The sequence below is a fragment of the Acinonyx jubatus genome, chromosome F2, assembly GCF_027475565.1.
Source record: "Acinonyx jubatus isolate Ajub_Pintada_27869175 chromosome F2, VMU_Ajub_asm_v1.0, whole genome shotgun sequence".
Classification (NCBI taxonomy): Eukaryota; Metazoa; Chordata; class Mammalia; order Carnivora; family Felidae; genus Acinonyx; species Acinonyx jubatus.
The window spans coordinates 44,835,271-44,862,192 of record NC_069394.1 but is presented as its reverse complement, the minus strand read 5'-3'; the positions used below and the strand labels follow the sequence as shown (position 1 = coordinate 44,862,192).

The following is a 26,922-nucleotide window of genomic DNA, read 5'->3' as shown; positions in this document are numbered from 1 at the left end:
GCATATTTTTATTTTGTGGTTCTAGTAAATTATTGTAATTATCATTATTTGAATACTTTTGTCTTTTAACCTTCATACTAGCTTTATAATCGATTAACCCACCACCTTTACATTAGATTATTTTGGATTTTACTATATGTTTACAGTTACCAGTGAGATTTACACTTTCATATGTGTTCTCATTAATAATTAATGAGTACCCTTTCATTTCACCTTAAAGCAGTCCCTTTCACATTTCTGATAAGGCTGGTCTAGTGGTGATGAACTCCTTTTGGTTTTGCTGCTCTGGAAAACTGTTTATCTCTCCATTTCTGAAGGACAGTTTTCTGGGTTCTTGGACCATTGTCTGGCACAATGATCATGTGTATAACAGTTATTTGTTGGAATGTTTATTTCACCTACCTGGTTGTAGGCTCCTTAAATAAGGCACTAAGTAAATGTGTGTTAAGTCCTGGAATGACTGTATGAAAGCTCACCATGATGAAGTGGAGATTGGGGATTCTCTCCTTTTATCGGTATTAAATGTCCTGGCTCTTTCATCTGGCTTCCCGCTTTAAGTTCGTTAGAGCCCCACTTGCCCTGGAACGTGCCCCTTACTAAGTTGTAATACAATCTGCGTGACTTTGACCTGCACCTCCTCAAAACAAGCCTTACACCTAAGCTCCTGTCCGAGCTTAGGTGCTGCAGTTCTCTCTATCCTGAGAGTTATTTTCTTTGTGTCCCAGTGTATTGCTTAGGGAGTGATTTTTTCCCCCCTAACTGCTTTGATAATTGAGATGAATGAGTGGATGAATAAAAGAAGGAAGGCACGAAGGCTAGATAGGTGTCAGCTCAGAAACCTTCCCATGTGTTTTATCAGCATGTGCCTTCATAAATCTAATTTCGCAGTGGCAAGACCATTTATATTCTCTCCAGGGACCTTCATCAGTTAAGCCAGATATATTGTTCATGAAAATATTTTAGGAGGTGTTCCTTCTTGTTTTGTTTTTCTTAAACCTGGTTTTTAAGCACCACATTCCTATTTTCCACCTAATCTATTTCTGCATGCTTACATTTAAGATCCCCATTACAATCTTTTTTGAGTCTTTGTATATAAATAAGTAAAAATGTGCTAACAGCTTTACTTTTTTCCATTTTTCTTTACACGTTTTCCTTGTTGCAACTTAGTGTGGATTCTGTTCTGGTAATAATTTTTTTAAATTGATTTTCTGTAGCCACATTAATTGCTTGCTACTTCATAAACGGCTTTATTCATTCATTGCAAATAATGGCGTGGACAAGGTCAGACACGTTGGTCACCACTCAGAGGAAGTCAATATCCTAGCCAAGAATTAAAATGTTACCGTCAAGCGGGTATTTAAGGAGTATCTGCTTCCTTATTTATCTTCCAACTAATCCCTTCCTGAACGAACCTTTCTATGAGATGATATACACCACACATTTTTAAAGAACTACATCATCAGGAATGCATTTTCTTTTTGTCAAAAACATGCTGTGTGTTTTTAATCCATGTGTACACAAACCATAGTTTGACAGCCATAATCTAGAATTGATTTATTGCTCACCTGTGTTTATTTTTCTTCTCAGATGAGTTCTGCACACTTACTAATAAATCATTCAGTGGTACTCCCAATTTGTTATTAATATCAGTGTCAACAAACAATTCCATCTGGAGTATGAAATAAATTAAAGTTTCCATAAGACATGCTGAAATTTATCTCAGTGATTTCAAATAGCTTTATGTGGATTATGCTTGTCATTCTATTTGATTCCACAAATAGTTATGGCACGCTAAGGAGAGGCAATAATAAACTACAGCTCATCCAATGATGAGTTCACAGGAATGGTGAGGGCTGATGATTTTCTAGTGACTGAAAGTTCTAGGTCTTTTCAGCGTATGACTTTCTATGAGTTTTGGTCAAGCTAGATCTCTCATTTCAGAAATATATAGATCTCTGTAAGTAAAGATGAGGTTTTACATGTATCTCTCCTCTATTTCACCTTGTTTGGGAACCGTCTATATTCCATACTCTTAATTGTAACACCCAATGTATTATTTATTTCTGCCTACTGAAAATGTGGTAAATATACCTTTTGCTCTGCCCAAATTGTGGAAAAAATAAATTATGACAGGAGTAGTACATGAGAGATACCAAGGGGGCCATCTTCGTGTTTTGTAGCCTTATTAGTTCTTAGCCATGAGGAGAGCTTACCTTCCTTAAATGTTTCCCAGGAGAGATGATAAAATGTCATGTATTTTTTTTTCTGAAACTACTATCTTAATGATTACTATAGTAATGTAATAATATGCTGTTGAGAATAGTTTTTATTGTGATAGTCTTGCCCATAGATCCAGATTCATTTTTTTCCCTATTGTAGGAAAAAGCATTTCTTCAAGGATAATTGTAACTGTTTAGGGTGGTTTTTTTTTTGAAATGAATATATTGACACCTTAGTCTCTTTTGAAAACCTTCCAGTTTTCAGTTATAACATGCAATTTGTTTTGCTCATTTATGGAATTAATCATCAGTTGGTTTTGCTGTTCTTTAGGATACCTAAATGCAAACATTAACTTTTTTCAATATTCTTCCTTTTAGAATATTTTTCTCAGCACTTGGGTGAATATGAGAATGTACTAGCAGCACTTGAAGACCTAAATCTTTCCATCCTGAAGGCCATGGGCAAAACAAAAAAAGTAAGGAAATGTTGGTGCTTATTTTCTATAAAATCTCTTTGAAAACATTTTCTTGGAAAATCACACCTGTTCCCTAATGTACCATAAAAGTATATATTGATTTTTACCACCTACAACTTATTTCCTCGATATTAAATGACCTATTGTAGTCATTCCAAAATGTGAGGTGCCAGATACTGTGCTTTTTGCTGAGGATGCAAGGATACAAAGAGCTGTGCGAGCAGCTCTTACTCTGGTAAGGAGACGAGCGTGTGAACAAGCCATCGTTACATAGCACAACAGAGGGCAGCACGAGATGGGACATGTGGTTCATGCTGGAGGCAATGACACCTGTGCAATTGCAGATGAAGTTATAGCTAGGGAAAGGAGAAAGAGACACATGGAACAGCATGTACAAAGTCCCTGTGTTGGAAGTGGCATGGAGCAGGCACAGGGCATTCAAGGAAATTAAGATGGTCGGTAAGATTAAAGTCTAGAAAACTCAAGAGTGGCATGATTTGAGATGAAACTGGTTTAGCAGAGAGGGGCTGTAGCTTTCATGATTTTGTTGGTGAACCTAAGGATGTAGACCTGCCTCCTAGATGTAAATAAATCAACCACATTTTAAGCAGAGATGTGGAAACTCATGCAGTCTTTTGAAAAGCCCATATAAGACTCAGCTTGGGATTAGGGTGGAGAATGTGGGGAACAGAATCAGGAAGATGAATGAGGAAGCTAGTTCACTAACCCAGGCGAGAGATGTTGGTAGTTTAAAGTTATTGGCAGACAATATGGTGAAAGGGAAAATAATTGTATATATTTGTATATTTGTATATATTTGAGATCCTATCAATAAAACTTGGAGGAGGATAGAATATGGGGAATGGGAGAAGGATATGTCCAGCGTGAATCCTAGCTTTTCACTCGTGTGTCTGGTGGTGGCACTACATAGACTGCTGAAAGAAGACCGGGTTTGAGGAAGTAAGCTCATGAGTTCTATTTTAGACCTGTTGAATCTAAGCTCCCTTTGAGACATCTAAGGAAATTCAAGTAAACCATCGGATACAGAGATCTGTATCTGACAGGTGAAGTTTAGACTGGACATATGTTTGTGAATTGTCAACATTTGCGCAAAGAACTTGAATGACATCATGTGGGGAGAGAATATACAGTAAAACAAGGAGAGGACCTAACACTGACCTTTAAGGAACTGCAACTTTTGTGGGTGGGTGGAGGAGAATGAGTTGGGATGAGAAGGAGTGGGCACAAAGAGGAGAGGGAATCTGGGAGACTATGGCGTCCAGAAGTTGGGGAGGGTATTCCAATGAAGTACAGACTGGTCGATAGTGTTGACTGCTATGGAGGGGGCAAGAGATGAGAATTATATTTCCTGTTGTTGGTAAATTAAAAAAGATATTCTGGCATGTGAGGTGCATAACAAGAAATGAGAATGTTTTTTAATGTTTGTTTGTTTATTTATTTATTCATTCATTCATTCATTCATTTATAAAATTTATTGTGAAATTGGTTTCCATACAACACCCAGTGCTCATCCCAACAGGTGCCTTCCTCAATACCCATCACCCACCCTCTCCTCCCTCCCACCCCCCATCAGCCCTCATTTTGTTCTCAGTTTTTAAGAGTCTCTTATGCTTTGGCTCTCTCCCACTCTAACCTCTTTTTTTTTTTTTTTCTTTTTTCCTTACCCTCCCCCATGGGTTTCTGTTAAGTTTCTCAGGATCCACATAAGAGTGAAAACATACGGTATCTGTCTTTCTCTGTATGGCTTATTTCACTAGCATCACACTCTCCAGTTCCATCCACGTTGCTACAAAGGGCCATATTTCATTCTTTCTCATTGCCACGTAGTACTCCATTGTGTATATAAACCACAATTTCTTTATCCATTCATCAGTTGATGGACATTTAGGCTCTTTCCATAATTTGGCTATTGTTGAGAGTGCTGCTATAAGCATTGGGGTACAAGTACCCCTATGCATCAGCACTCCTGTATCTCTTGGGTAAATTCCTAGCAGTGCTACTGCTAGGTCATAGGGTAGGTCTATTTTTAATTTTCTGAGGAACCTCCACACTGTTTTCCAGAGTGGCTGCACCAGTTTGCATTCCCACCAACAGTGCAAGAGGGTTCCAGTTTCTCCACATCCTCTCCAGCATCTATAGTCTCCTGATTTGTTCATTTTAGCCGCTCTGACTGGCATGAGGTGATATCTGAGTGTGGTTTTGATTTCTATTTCCCCGATGAGGAGTGACGTTAAGCATCTTTTCATGTGCCTGTTGGCCATCTGGATGTCTTCTTTAGAGAAGTGTCTGTTCATGTTTTCTGCCCATTTCTTCACTGGGTTATTTGTTTTTCGGGTGTGGAGTTTGGTGAGCTCTTTATAGATTTTGGATACTAGCCCTTTGTCCGATATGTCAATTGCAAATATCTTTTCCCATTCCGTTGGTTGCCTTTTAGTTTTGTTGGTTGTTTCCTTTGCTGTACAGAAGCTTTTTATCTTCATGAGGTCCCAGTAGTTCATTTTTGCCTTTAATTCCCTTGCCTTTGGGGATGTGTCAAGTAAGAAATTGCTACGACTAAGGTCAGAGAGGTCTTTTCCTGCTTTCCCCTCTAGGGTTTTGATGGTTTCCTGTCTCACATTCAGGTCCTTTATCCATTTTGAGTTCATTTTTGTGAATGGTGTGAGAAAGTGGTCTAGTTTCAACTTTCTGCATGTTGCTGTCCTGTTCTCCCAGCACCATTTGTTAAAGAGACTGTCTTTTTCCCATTGGATGTTCTTTCCTGCTTTGTCAAAGATTAGTTGGCCATACTTTTGTGGGTCTAGTTCTGGGGTATCTATTCTATTCCATTGGTTTACGTGTCTGTTTTTGTGCCAATACCATTCTGTCTTGATGATTACACCTTTGTAGTAGAGGCTAAAGTCTGGGATTGTGATGCCTCCTGCTTTGGTCTTCTTCTTCAAAATTCCTTTGGCTATTCGGGGCCTTTTGTGGTTCCATACGAATTTTAGGATTGCTTGTTCTAGCTTCGAGAAGAATGCTGGTGCAATTTTGATTGGGATTGCATTGAATGTGTAGATAGCTGTGGGTAGTATTAACATTTTGACAATATTTATTCTTCCAATCCATGAGCACGGAATGTTTTTCCATTTCTTTATATCTTCTTCATTTCCTTCCTAAGCTTTCTATAGTTTTCAGCATACAGATCTTTTACATCTTTGGTTAGATTTATCCCTAGGTATTTTATGCTTCTTGGTGCAATTGTGAATGGGATCAGTTTCTTTATTTGTCTTTCTGTTGCTTCATTGTTAGTGTATAAGAATGCAACTGATTTCTGTACATTGATTTTGTATCCTGCAGCTTTGCTGAATTCATGTATCAGTTCTAGCAGACTTTTGGTGGAGTCTATCGGATTTTCCATGTATATCATGTCATCTGCAAAAAGTGAAAGCTTGACTTCATCTTTGCCAATTTGATGCCTTTGATTTCCTTTTGTTGTCTGACTGCTGATGCTAGAACTTCCAACACTATGTTAAACAAGAGCGGTGAGAGTGGACATCCCTGTCGTGTTCCTGATCTCAGGGAAAAAGCTCTCAGTTTTTCCCCATTGAGGATGATGTTAGCTGTGGGCTTTTCATAAATGGCTTTTATGATCTTCAAGTATGTTCCTTCTATCCTGACTTTCTCGAGGGTTTTTATTAAGAAAGGGTGCTGAATTTTGTCAAAAGCCTTTTCTGCATCGATTGACAGGATCATATGGTTCTTATCTTTTCTTTTATTAATGTGATGTATCACGTTGATTGATTTGTGAATGTTGAACCAGCCCTGCATCCCAGGAATGAATTCCACTTGATCATGGTGAATAATTCTTTTTATATGCTGTTGAATTCGATTTGCTAGTATCTTATTGAGAATTTTTGCATCCATATTCATCAGGGATATTGGCCTGTAGTTCTCTTTTTTTACTGGGTCTCTGTCTGGTTTAGGAATCAAAGTAATGCTGGCTTCATAGAATGAGTCTGGAAGTTTTCCTTTCCTTTCTATTTTTTGGAATATCTTGAGAAGGATAGGCATTATCTCTGCTTTAAATGTCTGGTAGAACTCCCCTGGGAAGCCATCTGGTCCTGGACTCTTATTTGTTGGGAGATTTTTGATAACCGATTCAATTTCTTCGCTGGTTATGGGTCTGTTCAAGCTTTCTATTTCCTCCTGGTTGAGTTTTGGAAGTGTGTGGGTGTTTAGGAATTTGTCTGTTTCTTCCAGGTTGTCCAGTTTGTTGGCATATAATTTTTCATAGTATTCCCTGATAATTGCTTGTATCTCTGAGGGATTGGTTGTAATAATTCCATTTTCATTCATGATTTTATCTATTTGGGTCATCTCCCTTTTCTTTTTGAGAAGCCTGGCTAGAGGTTTATTTTGTTTATTTTTTCAAAACACTAACTCTTGGTTTTGTTGATCTGCTCTACAGTTTTTGTTTTTAGATTCTATATTGTTTATTTCTGCTCTGATCTTTATTATTTCTCTTCTTCTGCTGGGTTTAGGCTGTCTTTGCTGTTCTGCTTCTATTTCCTTTAGGTGTGCTGTTAGATTTTGTATTTGGGATTTTTCTTGTTTCTGGAGATAGGCCTGGATTGCAATGTATTTTCCTCTCAGGACTGCCTTCTCTGCATCCCAAAGTGTTTGGATTGTTGTATTTTCATTTTTGTTTGTTTCCATATATTTTTTAATTTCTTCTCTAATTGCCTGGTTGACCCATTCATTCTTTAGTAGGGTGTTCTTTAACCTCCATGCTTTTGGAGGTTTTCCAGACTTTTTCCTGTGGTTGCTTTCAAGCTTCATAGCATTGTGGTCTGAAAGTATGCATGGTATGATCTCAATTCTTGTATACTTATGAAGTGACCCAGTATGTGATCTGTCTTGGAGAAGGTTCCATGTGCACTCGAGAAGAAAGTATATTCTGTTGCTTTGGGATGCAGAGTTCTAAATATGTCAGTCAAGTCCATCTGATCCAATGTATCATTCAGGGCCCTTGTTTCTTTATTGACCGTGTGTCTAGATGATCTATCCATTTCTGTAAGTGGAGTGTTAAAGTCCCCTGCAATTACCACATTCTTGTCAATAAGGTTGCTTATGTTTGTGATTGTTTTATATATTTGGGGGCTCCCGTATTTGGCACATAGACATTTATAATTGTTAGCTCTACCTCATGGATAGACCCTGTAATTACTATATAATGCCTTTCTTCATCTCTTGTTACAGCCTTTAATTTAAAGTCTAGTTTGTCTGATAAAAGTATGGCTACTCCAGCTTTCTTTTGACTTCCAGTAGCATGATAGATAGTTCTCCATCCCCTCACTTTCACTCTGAAGGTGTCCTCAGGTCTAAAATGAATCTCTTGTAGACAGCAAATAGATGGGTCTTGTTTTTTAATCCATTCTGATACCCTGTGTCTTTTGGTTGGCACATTTAGTCCATTTACGCTCAGTGTTATTATAGAAAGATATGGATTTAGAGTCATTGTGATGTCTGTAGGTTTCATGCTTGTAGCGATGTCTCTGGTACATCGTCTCACAGGATCCCCCTTAGGAACTCTTGTAGGGCTGGTTTAGTGGTGACGAATTCCTTCAGTTTTTGTTTGTTTGGGAAGACCTTTATCTCTCCTTCTATTCTAAGTGACAGACTTGCTGGATAAAGGATTCTCAGCTGCATATTTTTTCCGTTCATCACATGGAAGATCTCCTGCCATTCCTTTCTGGCCTAGTTTCAGAAGAGAGATCGGTCACGAGTCTTATAGGTCTCCCTTTATATGTTAGAGCACCTTTATCCCTAGCTGCTTTCAGAATTCTCTCTTTATCCTTGTATTTTGCCGGTTTGAGTATGATATGTCGTGCAGAAGATCGATTCAAGTTACGTCTGAAGGGAGTTCTCTGTGCCTCTTGGATTTCAATGCCTTTTTCCTTCCCCAGATCCAGGAAGTTCTCAGCTATGATTTCTTCAAGTACACCTTCAGCACCTTTCCCTCTCTCTTCCTCCTCTGGAATCCCAATTATGCGTATATTATGTCTCTTTAGTGCATCGCTTAATTCTCTAATTTTCCCCTCATACTCCTGGATTTTTTTATCTCTCTTTTTCTCAGCTTCTTCCTTTTCCATAATTTTATCTTCTAGTTCACCCATTCTCTCCTCTGCCTCTTCAATCCAAGCCGTAGTTGTCTCCATTTTATTTTGCAGTTCATTGATAGCATTTTTTAGCTCCTCCTGACTGTTCCTTAGTCCCTTGATCTCTGTAGCAAGAGATTCTCTGCTGTCCTTTATACTGTTTACAAGCCCAGCGATTAATTTTATGACTATTATTCTAAACTGACTTTCTGTTATATTGTTTAAATCATTTTTGATCAGTTCATTAGATGTTGTTATTTCCTGGACGTTTTTCTGAGGGGAATTCTTCCGTTTGGTCATTTTGGATAGTCCCTGGAGTGGTGCAGGACTGTGGGGGCACTTCCCCTGTGCTGTCTTGAATAACTTGCGTTGGTGGGCGGGCCTCAGTCAGACCTGATGTCTGCCCCCAGCCCACCGCTGGGGCCACAGTCAGGCTGGTGTGTGCCTTCTCTTCCCCTCTCCTAGGGGCAGGATTCACTGTGGGGTGGCATGGCCCGTCTGGGCTACTTGCACACTGCCAGCCTGTGGTGCCGGGGATCTGGTGTATTAGCTGGGGTGGGTAGGCAAGGTGCACAGGGGGGGGGGGGGGGGGCAGGCTCAGCTCACTTTTCCTTCGGGAGGGCCCTGCTGTACTGGGAGGGAGTCAGACCCCCTGGAGGAATGGATACACAGAAGCACAGTTGGGTGTTTGTGCGGTGCAAGCAAGTTCCCTGGCAGGAACTGGTTCCCTTTGGGATTTTGGCTGGGGGATGGGCGAGGGAGATGGCGCTGGCGAGCGCCTTTTTTCCCCCATCAAGCTGCGCTCTGTCGTCCGGGGCTCAACAACTCTCCCTCCCGTTGTCCTCCAGCCCTCCTGTTCTCCGAGCAGAGCTGTTAGCTTATAACCTTCCAGATGTCAAGCCCGCTTGCTGTCGGAACACACTCCGTCTGGGCCCTCCGCTTTTGCCAGCCAGACTCGGGGGCTCTGCTTGGCTGGCGGGCCGCCCCTCCACCCCAGCTCCCTCCCACCAGTCCGTGGAGCACGCACTGCCTCTCTGCCCTTCCTACCCTCTTCCGTGGGCCTCTCGTCTGCGCTTGGCTCCGGAGACTCCATTCTGCTAGTCTTCTGGAGGTTTTCTGGGTTATTTAGGCAGGTGTAGGTGGAATCCAAGTGATCAGCAGGATGCGGTGAGCCCAGCGTCCTCCTACGCCGCCATCTTCCCGACCAATCCCTCGAAATGAGAATGTTTAAAGCTAACGCGAAATTTTTGGAGAAAGCCAGTAGATTTATATGTACGTCCTTGAACTCCACTTGTTCCCAAAGCCCCCAAAGAAAACTACAATGAGATTTTCTAAGGGGGAAGTTTGTAGTAACAAAAGTTGGAAACTGAAAAGCAGATGAGCAAGTGGCTGCTGGCAGCAGACCTGAGACATTTGGTGGCTTGACTTGTAGGGGGAAAGCAGAAAGGCGCGGGGATCTAGTGGCACTCATTGGCACTGGAAATGGCAGGGAATGGTGGGGCTAAAGCAGAGTGACCTGGTGGAAATCTGTGGTTCCCCGCTCTTCTCTATGGAGCTGGGCAACTGCCTTTTGATCCACCCAGGTAGAAAACCTAGACTTGTTCTCTTTAAGGGTTCAAGGGGAGGATCTCTGCCTTGTCTCCATAGTTGGAGGATTAAGTAGAAACTTACATTCTAAATGAAAGGACCTCCAGCTTTCTTCCTTCATTTAACTCCCAGAGGGTCGGCATCCTGGGGGCAGACCTAAGAGGTTGTCTCTGAGAAAGCCAACTAGTACAATAGGAAGCACCTAAATTCTGTCGCATGGTGGATAGAGCTCAACCTCATCTCCCTCTTCTCCCCTTAAATCCTAAAGGCTTGTCTGCAGCCCATCATTAAAGATGTACAGTCAGCCACGTATCCCCAAATTTCTTACGGGAGAGGCAGAGATCAAGACAAACCAAAAAGGAGGGAGGGAGGGAGGAATGAATGAACAAAGCAATACAGGGGACTGACTATGCAGGAAGATGAAAACTCCCAGTCTCCTCAGCCCCATCAGAAGGAGAAGGGAAGATATTGCTTCCATGAATCAAAAGCTGTTTGAAATTAGAATAAGAGCACAAATAAAGACTTCCAGAATTCTGGAAAATAAAGTTTAGAAAGTGTTCCAAAAAGTAAAGCAAAAAAGTGTAAGAAAATTGGAGCATCAGCCTAAGATGTCCTCTAATCCAAATAACAAATTCTAGAAAGAGGAAACAAATGGAATCTGAATACGTTTTCCTTTGATCTGTTAAGGAGTATTTGGAAACTGTAAGATTTTACTCCTTGGGACCTTCCCTCCAGAAATGGTAATTGTTTAAAACCTCTGTTTGGTGTGGCCGACTTCTCTCCTTGTTCGTTAGGCCTCACCTTTAATACCATGTCCTCAAAGAAATCTTCTCTGAGCACCTTATGTAAAAGAGGTTGTCTCTGAGTATCTCCTGTCCTTCTCTGGCAATAATCAGAATGAGTAACTATGTATTTTATTTGTGTTTGTTTTTTAATGTTTATTTACTTAGAGAGAAAGGGTGGGGTAGGGCCAGAGAGAGAGAGGGAGAGAGAGAGAATCCCAAGCAGGTTCCAGCTGTCTGCACAGAGCCCAGTGTGGGGCTCTGTCTCATGAACTGTGAGATCATGACCTGAGCCAAAATCAAGAGTTGGGCATTTAACCACCTGAGCCACCCAGGCACCCCTGTATTTTGTTTTGGTTTTTTAATGTTTATTTATCTGAAAGAGAGAGAGAGAGAGAGAGAGAGAGAGAGAGAGAGGACTTGAGTGGCGAGAATGCTTGAGAGGGAGACACAGAATTTGAACCAGGCTCCAAGCTCTGAGCTGTCAGCACAGAGCCTGATGTGGGGCTCAACCTCATGAACCAAGGGATCTGAAGTTGGACACTTAACCGACTGAGCCACCCAGGCACTTCTGTATTTTGTTTAGATTTTTGTTGTTTGTAAGGAGGGAGAAGGACAGTGTCTATTTTGAATATCCAGAGCCTGACACAGAGCCTGACAAAATGTAGTCAGTAAAACTTTGTTGATTGCTTAAATAAAGTGACTTAAATTGATATTCATTCTGCTCTAAAAGCGAAGTAATTTTGCTCCTGAAAGAAAAATTGCTCCTAAGTCCATCTAAGAAGTATTCAGATATCCTTTAATAGGAAGAAAAAGCAAGCACATAATTTTTATTTTCTCACACATTATATTAAAATCATGTTCTTTGTATTAATACAGTGAGGCTTTGTGGGATTTAAATGAAGATCAACCTGTTCTATTTTGGTCTCTTCGGTACAAAGCCTATTTCTTAGCACAGACTCTTGAAAATGCATTTAATCTGTATAATCATGTTGCTTAATCAAGGACAAAAAAGATTTTTTTAAATGATCCAAAATAAAATTAGGAAAGGTTCTTCATGTGATAGCTCAAAAATGAGTGAAATGCAGGAGTTTGACAGTTTTTTCAAGCCACTGTTGCACTGACATCTTCTCCATGCTGTCTAGCACAATGAACCCTTCTGAGTGAGAAATTCAGCATTTCTTTTTGAGAATCTCTCAGTATTTTTACCCAGATGAAAAGTCCTGTCTCAGTAGGGAGGGCTGACTGTTCTAGGCTTTTATGAAAAGTGAAATGCAAGCCATTTGTGAGTGTATCTGTCTGCTGTGTCAGAGAATGGATAAAATGGATTCCAGCTGCTTAACTTAAACCCCAGGAGGTGACTCGGGACAGATACAGTCTGTCACTGTTATTTCCCCTTTTCCTCTTCCCTTAACCCAAGCCTTTCTATATAGGTCCTCAAGGGTTACCTGGATTATTTTTCAGAATAAACACCATAGGTCAAATTCCAAATGGTTATTTGGAAGCCTTGAAAGTAGGTAAAAGCAGAACTCCCTGTCTGGCTTTGGGATTTCATAAAAAAATAGTGGGTTTGTCTATTCATTTTTCTTTCTACAGTGGGGTGATAAGCTAACCTCCATCATTAGTATGTGGTGTGCTTGAAATCTCAAAGAAAATGTAGAATTCTGATGCGGAAGTTAAAATTCATCTTGTGCTATTTATATAAACATAAATGTAATTCCAGATTCCCTTAAGCCTTACTGCTAAGACTTCAAAAGGAAATGATCATAAGCTAAAGTGAAGAATGATGTTCTTAAAAGAGTTACTTAGGGTGTGAATAATTACTTCACCTTGATGAGTGAAACTGGGAAAATGTCCAAAATTAAAATGTATACAAAGTTTGTAGTTTTCACCTGGAAGCTGTTTTCAAACAAGTGCATTCTACAATACATCTTCAATTATTTTAAGGAACAATATAGATGAGTCCTAGCATCATTGGGTTTCAGTCATTCCCTTCTTAAATCTGTCTTTGGGGTCTGTAGACTTCTTCATTTCAACCCTCCCATCTCTTCTCTAACCCTGTTTCCTTATATTTAGCAACTGGGCTCCCTGGGCTCCATATTCTTTTCACTTGTTAAAAATCACAATTTTGGGGGATGCCTGAGTAGCTCAGTTGGTTAAGCGTCTGACTCTTGGTTTCATCTCAGGTCATGATCTCACAGTTGGTGGGTTCAAGCCCTGCATCAAGCTCTGCACTGACAATGGGGAGCCTGCTTGGGATTCTCTCTCACTCTCTTTCTGTCTGCCCCTCCCCCACTCACACTGTCTCTGTCTCTCTTTTAAAAATGTGGAAACTGAGTCACAGAGTGGTTAGTTGATTTATTAATATCATAAAGTTAGATTTAAGCCAAATTCTCATTTGAAAAATTTTATTTAAGGTTTATGTGGTCCCATATGGAATATGCTGCAAATAAACAATTGTAAGTTGTATCATGGCACATTGGTGCCATGGTGTTAGACCAGTTTGGTCTTTGAAATGATTGAACTCTTCAAAGTTTAGTTGTTGATCAGCAAAGTCTGGAGACTTCTAGCTTCCCTGGTTATTTTCGGCTTTGTTTTAAGCAAATGAACAAATACGTTTCCAGAGCTTTGTATAATATGTGAAGAACATTTGAAAGAAATTAAGGACAGAAGCAGATAACTAAATGCTGAGATGCCAATTTAATGCTAAAATAATATATATGGTGTATAAGCAAAGTCCTGGGCAAAGAAGTTCATACATTTTAATATACATGGTCTATTGCCAGAGGGATAGATGGAACATTAACTAGAAAACAAAGGAAGTTACCTGCCATGTCAGAGAAGAAATATTTAGCTTTTTACTTGGAGAGTGAAATATATCCAAAAGAAAGGCTAATATACCAGAGATCAATAAGCAGAAATCTCGGTGGCCTTCTGAGCTCTGGGTAGATTTATACAGGATCTGAAAATATCCAAATAGAAGCCCACCTGATTTTTTTTTTCCCAAATAGCTAACTATTCCAGCACTATTTCTCCATTTTTTATCCATTCACTAAAATGCCCTGGTTACCGTTTGTCACATACTTCTACTTGGATCTGTGCCCAAGCTCACTGTCCTGTTCCACTTGTAAAGCTATATTATCTAGTATTGTTAAGATGTTGTCTTAATTTTTGAATACTTGGGTATATTTGAAAATGTGAAAATGCAAATCTACCCTTACTATTCTTCTTTTCCAAAGAGTTATTTTTTTCTGTCTTGCCATTTTCATGTAAGTTTTCATTGTTTTCCAGTTTTAAGGAAAAGTTCCATGGGAATTTTTATGGATTTACATTACATTTGTAACTTGAAGAGAACTGTCATCTTGGTAATATGCCTTCCCATGCAGCTGCATATATCCTTCTCCATTCATCCAAGCTTCCTTTTGGGTCTTATGAAGTTTTTTATGATACTTCATATAGTTTCAAAACACATCTGGTTAAGTCAATTCACAGATGTTTTGTATTTCTGTTGCTTTTCTCACTGGCCTGCCTCTTCATATTCCTAACTTCATATTGGTGGTATATTGAAACATGACTTTTTTTTTGTATATAAATTTGGTAACTAGGTTAGCTACCATATTGAGTAGCTTCTCTGTGACATGTCATTTATCTTCCGTTGCTGATATGATGAGTTTGAACATTGAGACCCATGCTCACTTATGGGAAGAACCAAGCCATCGTCTCTGTCTCTCGCCAAACCCAACTAGTCTCCACTTTGTCTTTAGCTTTCTGACTCACCTTCTCCCATTTGTCTGATCTGAACTTTGAGGCCATACCTTATGCCTGTTGGTGTTATGCAAGATTTCAGATTCTTCTTCAGAGCTGCAAGGCTGTAGGAAATTACGACTCTGCACTTAAAATCTTATATCCTAGACGAACAAGATAATTTTCCATAATACCAAATAAAGCTTTTAAAACTTCAGGGGCGCCTGGGTGGCTCAGTCAGTTAAGCGTCTGACTTCAGCTCAGGTCATGACCTCATGGTTCATGAGTTCGAGTCCCACATCAGGCTCTGTGCTGACCACTTAGAGCCTGGAGCCTGCTTCTGATTCTGTTTCTCCTTTTCTCTCTGCCTCTCCCCTGCTCGCGCTCTTTCTCTCTCCCAAATAAATAAACGTTAAAAAAAAAAAAATTAAAAACCTTGTCACAAAATACCACAAATACAAACTTGTAAAATATTAACAGATTCTCTATTTTATCAGAAGGAAAAAATGAATAATAAAACAGTGAATAAAATGTATTTAATTGCTGGTACACCAGGCTGTGAATAAACTTGACATTCACAAATGAGCGCTCAATGTTAAGTTAGCAATCAGATAAAACTCAGGGAGGAGGTAAGCGAGTGTCAGAGAAGGGGCAGGATTTTAAGAGAGAAGGAAGATAAAAGAGCCTGCAGGTATCGGCCCCCCTTTGACCTTTCAAGCGGCTAGTTGGGGACTGGTTCTGCTAGAGGCCCTGCTCTAGCAGACTGGTTCTGCTCATTCATTTCTAGAAGAGGCTGTTGTTTCTCAGTGGTCAGGATCAGGTCATGCTGACTGCAGTTTGTCACATTTCACCTTATTTACTGTTTCTTGAATGAGTGTATAAAAACTAAGCAATGGTCTTGCAAGTAATCTTGAGAGGACTTAAAAAAATTCAAATTCTTAGACATGTGTCAGAGGCCCCAGGTAAACCTCCAGTGTACCCCTAAATCCACAGAGATCCCTGTAACCACTTTTTTCTTCATGATCACTTTGTTTTCAGACAATCTTCCCAATCCTCCCAGCCCTGCACCCCTTTTCCCACCCCAACAAGAAATAAGATCTAATGAGAAATTACTGTATCGTGTCATGTACGTATGGTTTTGAATAGCTTGCTATTTTCTTCATGGAAATCTTTTTAAATTTATCTTTCTTAAATCGCTGGCTGGAACACTTAATTTCTTGACAGAAATGCAGAGTTAATTATCTGCTTAATGAAGTTAAAAGTCCAAAATACACTCCTTTATTTAAACAGAAAAGCTGGCTTACTTTGCCTAAAGATACAGGTCTGAGCTACAGTTGTCTTCATGAAGTTATAGCCCCATTTCTGAAGAATTGATCTTTGACATGTTCAAAGATAAGGGAAAGAGAAGTTAATGCAGACATATCTAGGGGGATACACAGCACAGCATGGGATTCTTCTGTCATGAGAATCACATTTGAAAAGACTCATTTCTTTTGCCTGAAGTGGAAAAACGCAGAGGGACAGATTAAAAATTGGTCTGTGTTGTATTTCTGGATATGACAAGCATCAGTTATTATCATGTCATTGTTCTTTCTCTTTGTTTGCTGTTGCAAAACAAATACTAAATGTTACTTGAGGATTATTTATTTTTTGCCAGAGTCCTTATTTGAATAGCATGTGCAAAAACAAGACAAATGTGGTGTTACACCTCTGCTTCCTGTGTGGCTGTGGGACGAGAGCACTTGTGTCCACATAGTATTGTCTGTCCCCCATAGAATGATTTATTTAATGATCTGCCCATTGTGTACTAGCACGTGGCCTATAGGTCTCATAGCCTACAAGGTTGTAGTATGGTCTGGAATCTCTGGTGTGGTTCAAAAGTGACACACTCTTAGGGTTTCTTCGGACTTGGACAAAATTAGGTTTGAACCTCTGTTATGGATCATATTCACTTTTTAAGAGTATCACCTGCCAAGTAGCCTAACTTCTGGTGGTATGGGAAGGAGACTGTTTTCTCTAATTATACACGTAGATGACCAAATACTGGCTATGTGCTACTCTATGAGATTGAATGTCGACTCGGTCAACCTCTTAGCTTTTCTTTTTGAACCAAAATTATAATAATACTATAGCTGATATTTATTAGTTACCACTTGCTGAAGACTATACTAAATGCTTCTTAATCTTATTTAATCCTAATATTTTATTAGGTAGATTCTGCTTTGTTCCTTGAAGTATGTAAAGAAACTGAGGCCAAAGAAAGTTAGCTAACTCCCTTAAGGTCAAAAATCTCATAATAATGCCCTGTGAATTTCTTCCTAGACCCTCTAGGCTTGAAGCTATGGTGGTTTGTAGCCAATTTCTTGAAAAGATAACAACAATCGTGGTTGGTTGGAGAGAAAAGAAAAAGATATTTTAGGACTTGTTGGTTGTAATAGTTATCTACTGCTCTGTAACAAATTTCTCCCTAAAGTAGCAATTAACTCATGCAGTTTATGAGAGTCAGGAATCTAAGGGTTGCTTAAGTGGGTGATTCTGACTCCGATTATCATGAAGTTATAGTTAGATTTTGAGTTGGAAACTGCAAACATCTGAAGGTGCTTGAGGAATACTTCTTAGCAGCTATTGGCACAATCAGTTCCTCATCATGGAAATTCTCCACAGGCGTGCTCCTGTGACAGGGCAGCTGGCTTTCTCCAGAGCAAGTCCTCATAAAGAGAGAAGGAGACAGGGGGCGCCTGGGTGGCTCAGTCGGTTAAGCGTCCGACTTCGGCTCAGGTCATGATCTCACTGTCCATGAGTTCGAGCCCCACGTCGGGCTCTGTGCTGACAGCTCAGAGCCTGGAGCCTGTTTCCGATTCTGTGTCTCCCTCTCTCTGACCCTCCCCCGTTCATGCTCTGTCTCTCCCTGTCTCAAAAATAAATAAAAAACGTTAAAAAATTAAAAAAAAATCTTTAAAAAAAAAAAAAGAGAGAGAAGGAGACAAAGAGAGACCAGCAAAGAGACAGAGACACTATGAGGAGAGTGAGACTAAAGTTATAATATAACCATGGCAGTCACTTCGTCACTTCTGTCACATTCTGTTCACTAGAAGAAAGTCCAGTCTGCACTCGGGAAAGAGGATTAAACTCGATTTCTACAAGGGCAGAATCAAAAAATATGTGTTCACATCTTTTTTTTTTATATGAAATTTATTGTCAAATTGCTTTCCATACAGTGTAGTGCGTTCATATCTTTAAAATCACCAATAGTAGTCAACTTTTAACTGCGTATGTGTGTGTTGAGATGGAGTGGTGGAAGGGAATCTTTATCTGCTTGTTTCTCTTAATATCTACCTCCATTGAAAGAAGCCAAATTGATGTTTAAACCCAGCCTACATATCTGTTCCTTGTCTTCGCTGAATATTACAAATACTGGAACATAGAATCATATATGTTTTATCTTTAGAAGGCTATCTCCACCCACACATACAAATGTATACATCATGAAATAGGTATCAGTAGAGCTAAAACATATGTAAGAAGAGAACACATTTTTAAAGTTAATACTAAAGGTGGCTATTCTAAAAAAGCTTTTAAAGAAGTATTTCAAAAATATCAGCTTTCAGAAAAGATTCCAGTTTTTTAAATGATGGAAAATCCACGTCTCTTAGGAAAGGCTCAGTTCGGTCACTGATTCAGCAGAAATGCCATGCTGGGAAATGGAAAGGAATCCAAGTTTTGCAATGCAGTGTTCTCTAGAGGCTCACCCTAGAGCAGAATGGGTAACCCAGGACTATCTGCATTGTGGAGTTTGGAATAGAGTTGATAGAAATGGTTCAAACTCGTTAGAGCAAGAATAGAAAATAGGAGAGCATCGCTTTGTCCTCCTAATCTGGAAAGTTATCAAGGAGTAAATGCATGTAAGCAGTACGCCAAAGGATGGAAAGCAGATCTATGGGCAGAGATTGGTAGAATATAGTGGGACTGGAAGTCACTTTCAGGAAAACAAGTAACATAAACAAACACGAGAAACACAATGCATTTTCATGGAAATTTGGGAAGCACGGTGTTTTTGAAGCACTTTTGGATGTTTCAAAATACCCACTGTTTTGGATGCCAGTGGGTATTTGCTGAAAGGCAATTTGGGAAATGTAGAGTTTAATCATTAAGCAGCAGAGAGATACTGACAATTTGACAGAATGGAGTTGGTCACGTGGGGATCAATTCGGTGAGCTCTTCTTTCAAACACTTATTTGATTTCCCAACTGTGACCTGAAAAATGAGGATAATGTTTACTTCAGACATAATATTGATCCTTATTCCTTGAAAGAAAAGTTGTGTATATTATGCCATTTTACGCGTATTTGTGTATGTGAATCGGAATCATTTTTATGAATTCTATAAAGCACCACTATTTTCAACAAGCATTACTTATTCCACATTAAAAGCAATATAATGGAACTAAGAATTTTTCTCATTTTTAAAAATGTCATTCTTGATCTCATTCTTTTTTGGTTATTAACAGAATGAATTAAGAAACACAAAGCTAGCGTTGCCAGCGTTGTGTGTTTCCCTATTGGTGTATGTTTTTACACGATCCAGAAGTAGTGGACAAAGGCCAAGAATTTTCGGTTTTCAACAACAAACAAAACCACAGTGATGCAAAATGTCCAGAAAATATTTAAAGACTTTTCTTTGTTTTCTTGGGAATATCAAAATATATAGGTTATCACTCTTCCTCACATAGTCCTGTCATTTTTCTGCATCATCTGAAAATCGATATTTCAATAAATTGTGGTAGGTGAGAGGTTAACTCACAGGTGTTATCTTGCTTATGAGAGAAATGTGTCTCGATTTATCTCATGATTCAGTCAACTATGAGCAATAATTATTCTAGCAAACGTTTGTTAACTTCGTGATTTCTGGCTTTTAAAAAAATTAAATCACTAAATATCCCACCTATCAAATATCCTTTATATATATATATATAATATATATATAATATATATAATATATTACATATATATGTATCATATATATAATGATGTACACATATATATGTATCATATATATATAATATATATGATATGTATAATATATATGTATACACATACATATGTGTATACATATATATACACATACATACACACACACATTGTTTAAAATAAAATAATAAATAAACATTATAAATGAAAAAGAAATCACCCATATGGCTATCATCCAAATAAACGGGCCGTTCTTAGGTTTGGAAGGTAACAAAGATCTGAAGGGGACACACTCTTTAATCCCCATGGTCAAATCATTCTTCTGTTCCAACAATTTTAGCTCTTTAATACTGCTCTCACCCATTGTCTGTCTTCTCTCTCTACTCCTGTCTAGGCTGTGTGAGGCAGACCCGCCATGATTCTCACCGGGATCCTTTGCCACAGACACAGAGTTCATTATTCTGCTTCCAGTGTTGCCTTTGAATCACATTCCACCCTGCAGGATGAGAAATATTTTCCCCAAAATAAGATTTCCCCTTACCCTAAAACCTAAATGGCTAAAGCCTTGCAATGGGTCCCCATTGACCTCAGGAGAAAAGTTCTGATGCTTTGCCCAGGACACCTAAGATCCAACGAAGCTGGGGCCCTCCTTGCCCACCAAGTACCCCTGCTCATCTCTGTAGTCCTCCTGTAGTCCTCTTGCCAGTTCTGGGTGACTTTTGTCCCAGCCATGCTTAGCTGCTTACAGTTCTCTGAATCCCTCATGGTCTCTCCCCCGAGTGGGCCTTGCTATCTAGTGGTCCTTCCGAGTGGATGAATTCCTTTAACCTCCACAGATTCTTTCTCAGGGCTCCAGTTATCCACTTGCTTTTCATCTGGTTGGTCCTGTAACATTTCTGGTGATGTTACAGGACTCTGCTTAAATGTCACTTCCCCCAGGAAGCCTTCCTTAACCCTCAAGAGGAGTTGTGTGCTCTCAAAGCATCTCTTGTATGTCCCCCTGCTTGCTCCTGTCAATTCTTACGTACCTGTCACCCTCCTGTCTTGAAGTCTCTTATAGTGCTAGGGCTAGTTAAGCTACTCAGTATAATTTTTTGACTATATATTCATTCACTGCAGAGGGGAGCTTATACTGTCGATCACTGCTGATCATGAATCATCTGGAAGAGGAGAGGGGCTCAGTGCCTGCAGTCCCAGTTCTGGGCAAGTTAGCCAAAGTAACTGCCCATTCTAAGGAACTAGGGAGAAGGCGAGGAGGGAACAGGTGTGCAGAATTTCCACCAAAAACCTGTTCATAAAATTTGGAATGATTGCGTGCCTAGGGCAGCGGCATACTCTTTTTGAATTGACCAACTCTTGGAAACATAACTATCCACCCCACCCAGCCTGCCTGGATTTCACTGGTGCCAGAGAAGTCAGGGTCCTCGGCGAGGGGCCAGATGTGTCTTGTGGCCAACTGGGGAAGACTGGAAAAAAGAAAGGAATTAGCAGTTTTAATCCTAGTTCTCACACAATTTTGTATTTTATAAATAATGCTATTTTTTTTATTTTTTTTTCAACGTTTATTTATTTTTGGGACAGAGAGAGACAGAGCATGAACGGGGGAGGGGCAGAGAGAGAAGGAGACACAGAATCGGAAACAGGCTCCAGGCTCTGAGCCATCAGCCCAGAGCCTGACGCGGGGCTCGAACCCACGGACCGCGAGATCGTGACCTGGCTGAAGTCGGACGCTTAACTGACTGCGCCACCCAGGCACCCCTATAATGCTATTTTTTTTAATTGTAGGCCAGCATCAAGTTTTCTCAAAGTTGGGTTTTTATTCCTTAGTCCATTATGTTGAGCTTGCCTTTAAAATGTGTTTGTCTATGACACATCTTCAGTTCACGATCTTCTGTTCTGACATTTTTAGAGCTGTAACCAAGATTATAATGTGGCAGAACATGGTAGGTGCAGGTGAGTAATATTTTTAGAGTTTCTTAGAAACAGAAGCCTCATTTTCATGCCAATAATGTAAAGAGCAAGGAGGAAAAAGATGTGGCATAAATATCATATCATATATATAAATCAGATTGATAATGTTTAGTTATGTTTTTAACAGATCCAAACACTTTTTCCCCCACATAAATATTTTTAGTGATTATTATAATGAGAGCCTGATTCCCACGGTACGTAAGGAAATACATAATGCTAGAAAATAAGGAAACCTACTTTTATTTCCTTGTCAGTTCTGCCTTTGAGTTCTGCATTGGTCACCCCTCTACAATAACATATGGAAAACTATCTTCCCCCAAACTGTGTAAATCGGGTTGTCTTCGGAGATGTCGCCAGAAAGAACAATTTTAGAATCAGGTAAAATTTGATTTGAATCCAAGTTCTGCTACTTGCTAGCATATGCCCAAGTTAACCTCTGCACTGTCATTTCTTCATTTGCCAGATGTGAATAACTGTACCTCCCTCCCAAGGACATCGAGAGCACTAAATGAGACCACATATACAGGGTGTCTGTCACTACATGTGGCTCGTAATAGGGAGTCAAGAGAGACTAGTTACCAGTTTACTTCTGGGACCTTTCCCAAGTTTCAGCCTTTGTTATTGGACAGAATTGCTGTGCGTGTGGTTTGGAGCTTTATACAGATATGGGTTATTTCTTAGAACAACAGTCAAAACATTTTGTTTCTACAAGGGCTAATCTAAATAAGATTTTGTTTAGGTTAGTCTTTCTACAAAGACTGATCTAAATAAACGTTTGGAATGTTGATCCTCCAAAGAAATTAAATACAAGTTTAGCGTTCTGAATTTTTTTTTAACGGATAGCGTGCTTCATTAAACTTTCCTTCATTGTAAGGATCCGCATTCCAGCTGACTTACAAAAACCAAATGAAGAGTTCAAACGAATGGATTTGTTTCTAGGGGATCCTGTCTGGCGAGTACGTAGAGGTACATCCCTATCTTTGAGTGACAGACCAAACTGTGGCTTATGGGCAGAGACACGATTGTATGGAGGTACAAGTGTCTGTCAGTAGCAAAATTAGCAAAATCCAACAGAAATTAATTCATAACAATATAGGGGAACAACTGAAAAGGAAACACAGCTCCTAGTCAGCCATCTCCTCATTAATATGATCAAAACAGATCATCTGCAGCGACAGAACATATACTCCTACAGCCCCCTTGGAAGCACAAAGGAGGGATGTGGAACCTGCCTACCCACAGTTATAAATAGCTCCAGGAGCAGAATCCAATGCCTCTGAATCCTGAAGAGATTCAGAGTTGCCTCAACACTGAGGAAACAGTCCTCTTTTGAAAAGCAATAAGCAAACAAAAAGTGTGGTTTGGAGAGGGCAACATGCTTTCTCAGTCCAATTTAATAAACACACAAGAAGCACCTGCCAGGTTCAGGGTGTTGCCAGATGTCACGTGCCAAAAGAAACATAATAGGGAACAAAAATTAGCCCTGCCCACCAATGAAGTGATGTGATAAAACATTTTCGTTAATGGCTACTCTCCTGTCTTGAGCATTGTTGTTACAGGCTCTTCAGCTGGCAGACAAAGCAATTGTCGATTTGACAGAAACCGTAGGAAAGGATGTGAACCCCTTCGCTACCCCACAAGGTTTAACATAAAATAATCAGATCTTCAGCCTCTATGAGGAGGGGACTATGATGAGGAATGGTTCTGTGGCCACAGGAAAGAGGGTAGTGGCTGGAAGGGGCTGTTTTCTTTCTTTCTTATTCTCCACTTTCATCATGCAAATCAGAGGCACAAATAAAGCTCAATGAGCTGGTCATGGTAAGAGAACAGTTCCTCCACATTACTCATTGTACCCAAAGTGTTAGGTAGCTACTCTGTATTTTATGCAGCCTAAGAGACAGTTTGCAAATGAGTCTTAAAGAATGAGCAAATAGCAATAAAAGTCCCCTATTTCAGTTTCAAGCTGAATCCCTGGCAGCTCTTTATCTTCTGTCCCCACAGTTCTTGTGGGGATTGTTTGAGGAGGAGCTAGGATGCAAATTCACTGCAGATCCACTTCTGTGCAATTCTGAAATCCAGGAAGTTCTGAAAACGGGATGCTTTGGTTTTCTTGTTGTTTGGTCAGCTTAGCATCAAAATCCATTTGATTATAAAACCTATTTTAATACTCAGGAGTATGCTGTAAAGGTATCAATATAGTCGTTACAGCATATTACCCCAGACTCTGCTGGGGGGTATTATATATGTGATGAATGTATTTTACATGTGTGCGTGTATATCTCAGGTATCGCTTTCTAGATTCTGAAAAAGTCTGAATTTTTAAACACATCTAACCCTAAGAGTTTCAATGGCAGATTGAATTAAGATGGATATGCCATAATATATGGTATGGTAAACAGATCTTCTAATTATTTTCAGACCATCAGATTGTATGCTTTAGCAATGCTGAAATGCAGTACTATCTTATGTTAATAAAACAACTACCAATTCTTTGAGAAGTTCATAGCACTTCAAAACTCAGCAGCATACATCAGCCATGGACAAGTGAAAGTTGACCCCTGGGAGTTTGGGGAAAGTATGGATGGATTTATTAACCTCTCAAAAATGATGCTCTTATGAGACTAAACTAATTATGTTTGTGGCAAGTGTACCGGGATGTAATGAATTAGGATTGCTTTCACTTGTAGGCTTAATTTACTAAGGAATCTGGAGCTGCCTTCTGAAAGTTACTGCTGACAGATGATTTAGATAGCTTTGAGAACAATCCGTTGGTTTAAAAAATATTCCTTTTTGTATTTACTGTTGCTACAGGATGTGATGCTTGTTTTTCTGTAGGCTCTGTATCCTGTGTAGTGTTCTGTAGAATTTTCCTAGTCACGGACGATGCTCTCTTGGGAGGTGAAGAGTGTGGCCTCAACATGATATCTGACATCTGGAAAGTCTCTTTAATCGAACTACAGTTGAGAAAAGCCCACCATCACACACTTAACTATGGAGTTGCACTTTAAGCAGATGGAAAAGCTAACTGCCGAGCCCGGGAGTACTCTTTGAGAATAAGTTCAGATAGGAAGGAGTCAGGGTCTTACCCCAAGAGTGTGCTCTCACCCCTTCTTCCACCCATTTCCACTTGGGGCCCCAAATCCAAATTGAAAATATAGCCTTGTCTTTAGACCTGGAGTAGTACCACTAATGGATTAATTACTGGTATCCCCCCCCCCCGACTTTGCTGAAATCAGAGATGATATTAACCATTTAGAAACCTATAAAACCACAGAGCCCTGAAAAATGAACAAATTCAGTACTGGGGGCCACCTGGAGCCGAACATTTCCTAGAAGGCCCCAAACTTGAATAGAAGCAGAGCTCCCAGGGCATTCTCCACTGTGCCAAGTGGCTGAGCCCAGATTACTGCTTGGACCATGCTGCTTTCATACTTCTGACCTCTTCTTGTGCTTGGTTCTTTGCCATCTTCCATGACCTCAGTATCTCCTACCCACATGACCTTGCTACACAGTCCAGTTAGCTCTTATTAATAGGAATAGCTACTATTTAGTGAGCATTTAATACATATCAATCATTGAGAAAACTTGAACTCAACTTCTCTTTTAGCCCAACTGCACCAAGGCTCTCCCAGTTGAACACCTGGCAAATTACAGGTGCTCGATCTAAGTTTTCACCACTCTCTTCACCTCCCCTAAGAGTTCATTTGGTTCATCTTGAGATTCCTTCATCTGGCACAACAAATATTCATGGAGTACTGAGTCCGCTTTCATTCTCAGCAGATGCCAAGATGGAATTAGGAATTCAAGAGATTCTCTGTGACGGGAAAAGGGAAGAGGAAGCAGGAGTTGTGCGAAGAACCTTCAGACTGTGGTGCCAGTCTGACACCTGGACAGAAACATGAAAGTGGGGCAGGAAGAGCCACCAAGAAAGTCCTGACCAGGCCAGTAGGGAGCCCCGCATCAGGCGGAAATGGCCCAGTTCTTGAACTTTCCCTGTGCTCAATCAGTGGCTGGGAGTAGCCTATAGAGAAAGTGGCAGGAGGATTGCAGAGGAACCCTAAGGAGCAGCAGGTGGAACAGGTTCTGTTCTCAGGGAACCTCCACCTACCACCAGAATGTGATCTCAGAGCGCGGGCAAGGATTCAGGAATCCTTGAAACATCCACCTTCAAATACCCATTTCTCTTAAGTCTCGAAGACTTTTCAGTCCATAAGAGTCCAGTGTTCACAAGTTTTTAAAAGCAGATGTCTCTGGGAAGGAAAAGACCTAAAGCCTTTGTTATCTAATAACTTAGCAAAAGGTGGTTGAAGGCCTGATGAGAGTCAAAGGACAGGACCCACAATCTCTGAGCACCACATTAGTATTTAATGAGGTGCTGTGAAGGCACCATCCCTCATCAGAAGAAATAAAAGCTTCCTTCTGCTTTTCTCAGAGTTGAATTAGAGTTTCCAAGTTTCATATTACAGACTTTCTTCATTTCAATAAGAAAATAGTTGCTCAACAGGGAGGCAGCTGACTTCAATCCTTATATACTGGAGCGGGAACATTCATGGACCATGTCAAATATCAGGATGCCTGGAGCAGAATGGCCATGACTCTGTGTGTCCTGCGTGTCCCCATGTTGACATTTTTTGAGGTCATATGACAAGAAGGGTAGAGCATGATGAGAGAATTTCTTCACCTGCTGATAAAAAAAAAGTAAAAAAGTCGTTCTTTTCTTTGCATTCAGCACTAGATAAACCAGTGAATACAGACCTAACCTGTTCTGGGATGAAAACTGAGACCAGTGTTCCCACAGATTTGTGGAAAAAAACACAGAGGAGTTAACGGACTTAAAGTCATACTGTGAGTTAATGGCCAAGACTGTCCATAGAATCACATCCTCCATGAGCATCAAAAAAAATATTACGTAGAACTGAGTAGAAATACTCCAACTGGTTCCTTGTGGTCCAATCACTAAACTGTTAACACAGAGCCTTTTGTGAGCATAATGAAGATTATCATTGTAACCTTCCAGG

The 26,922-nt window shown here is 40.0% G+C and overlaps 1 protein-coding gene across 2 annotated transcripts in view; it reads left to right on the top strand.

Annotated features, from left to right (window-relative positions):
- Nucleotides 1-26,922, top strand: part of NECAB1 (N-terminal EF-hand calcium binding protein 1) — a 192,156-nt gene that overhangs the window by 83,788 nt on the left and 81,446 nt on the right. For both annotated transcript variants that reach the window (XM_027064259.2, XM_015082867.3), the window contains exon 5: nucleotides 2,598-2,695. In XM_027064259.2, the coding sequence (XP_026920060.2) occupies nucleotides 2,598-2,695 (98 nt within the window). The remainder of the gene's footprint in view (nucleotides 1-2,597; nucleotides 2,696-26,922) is intronic.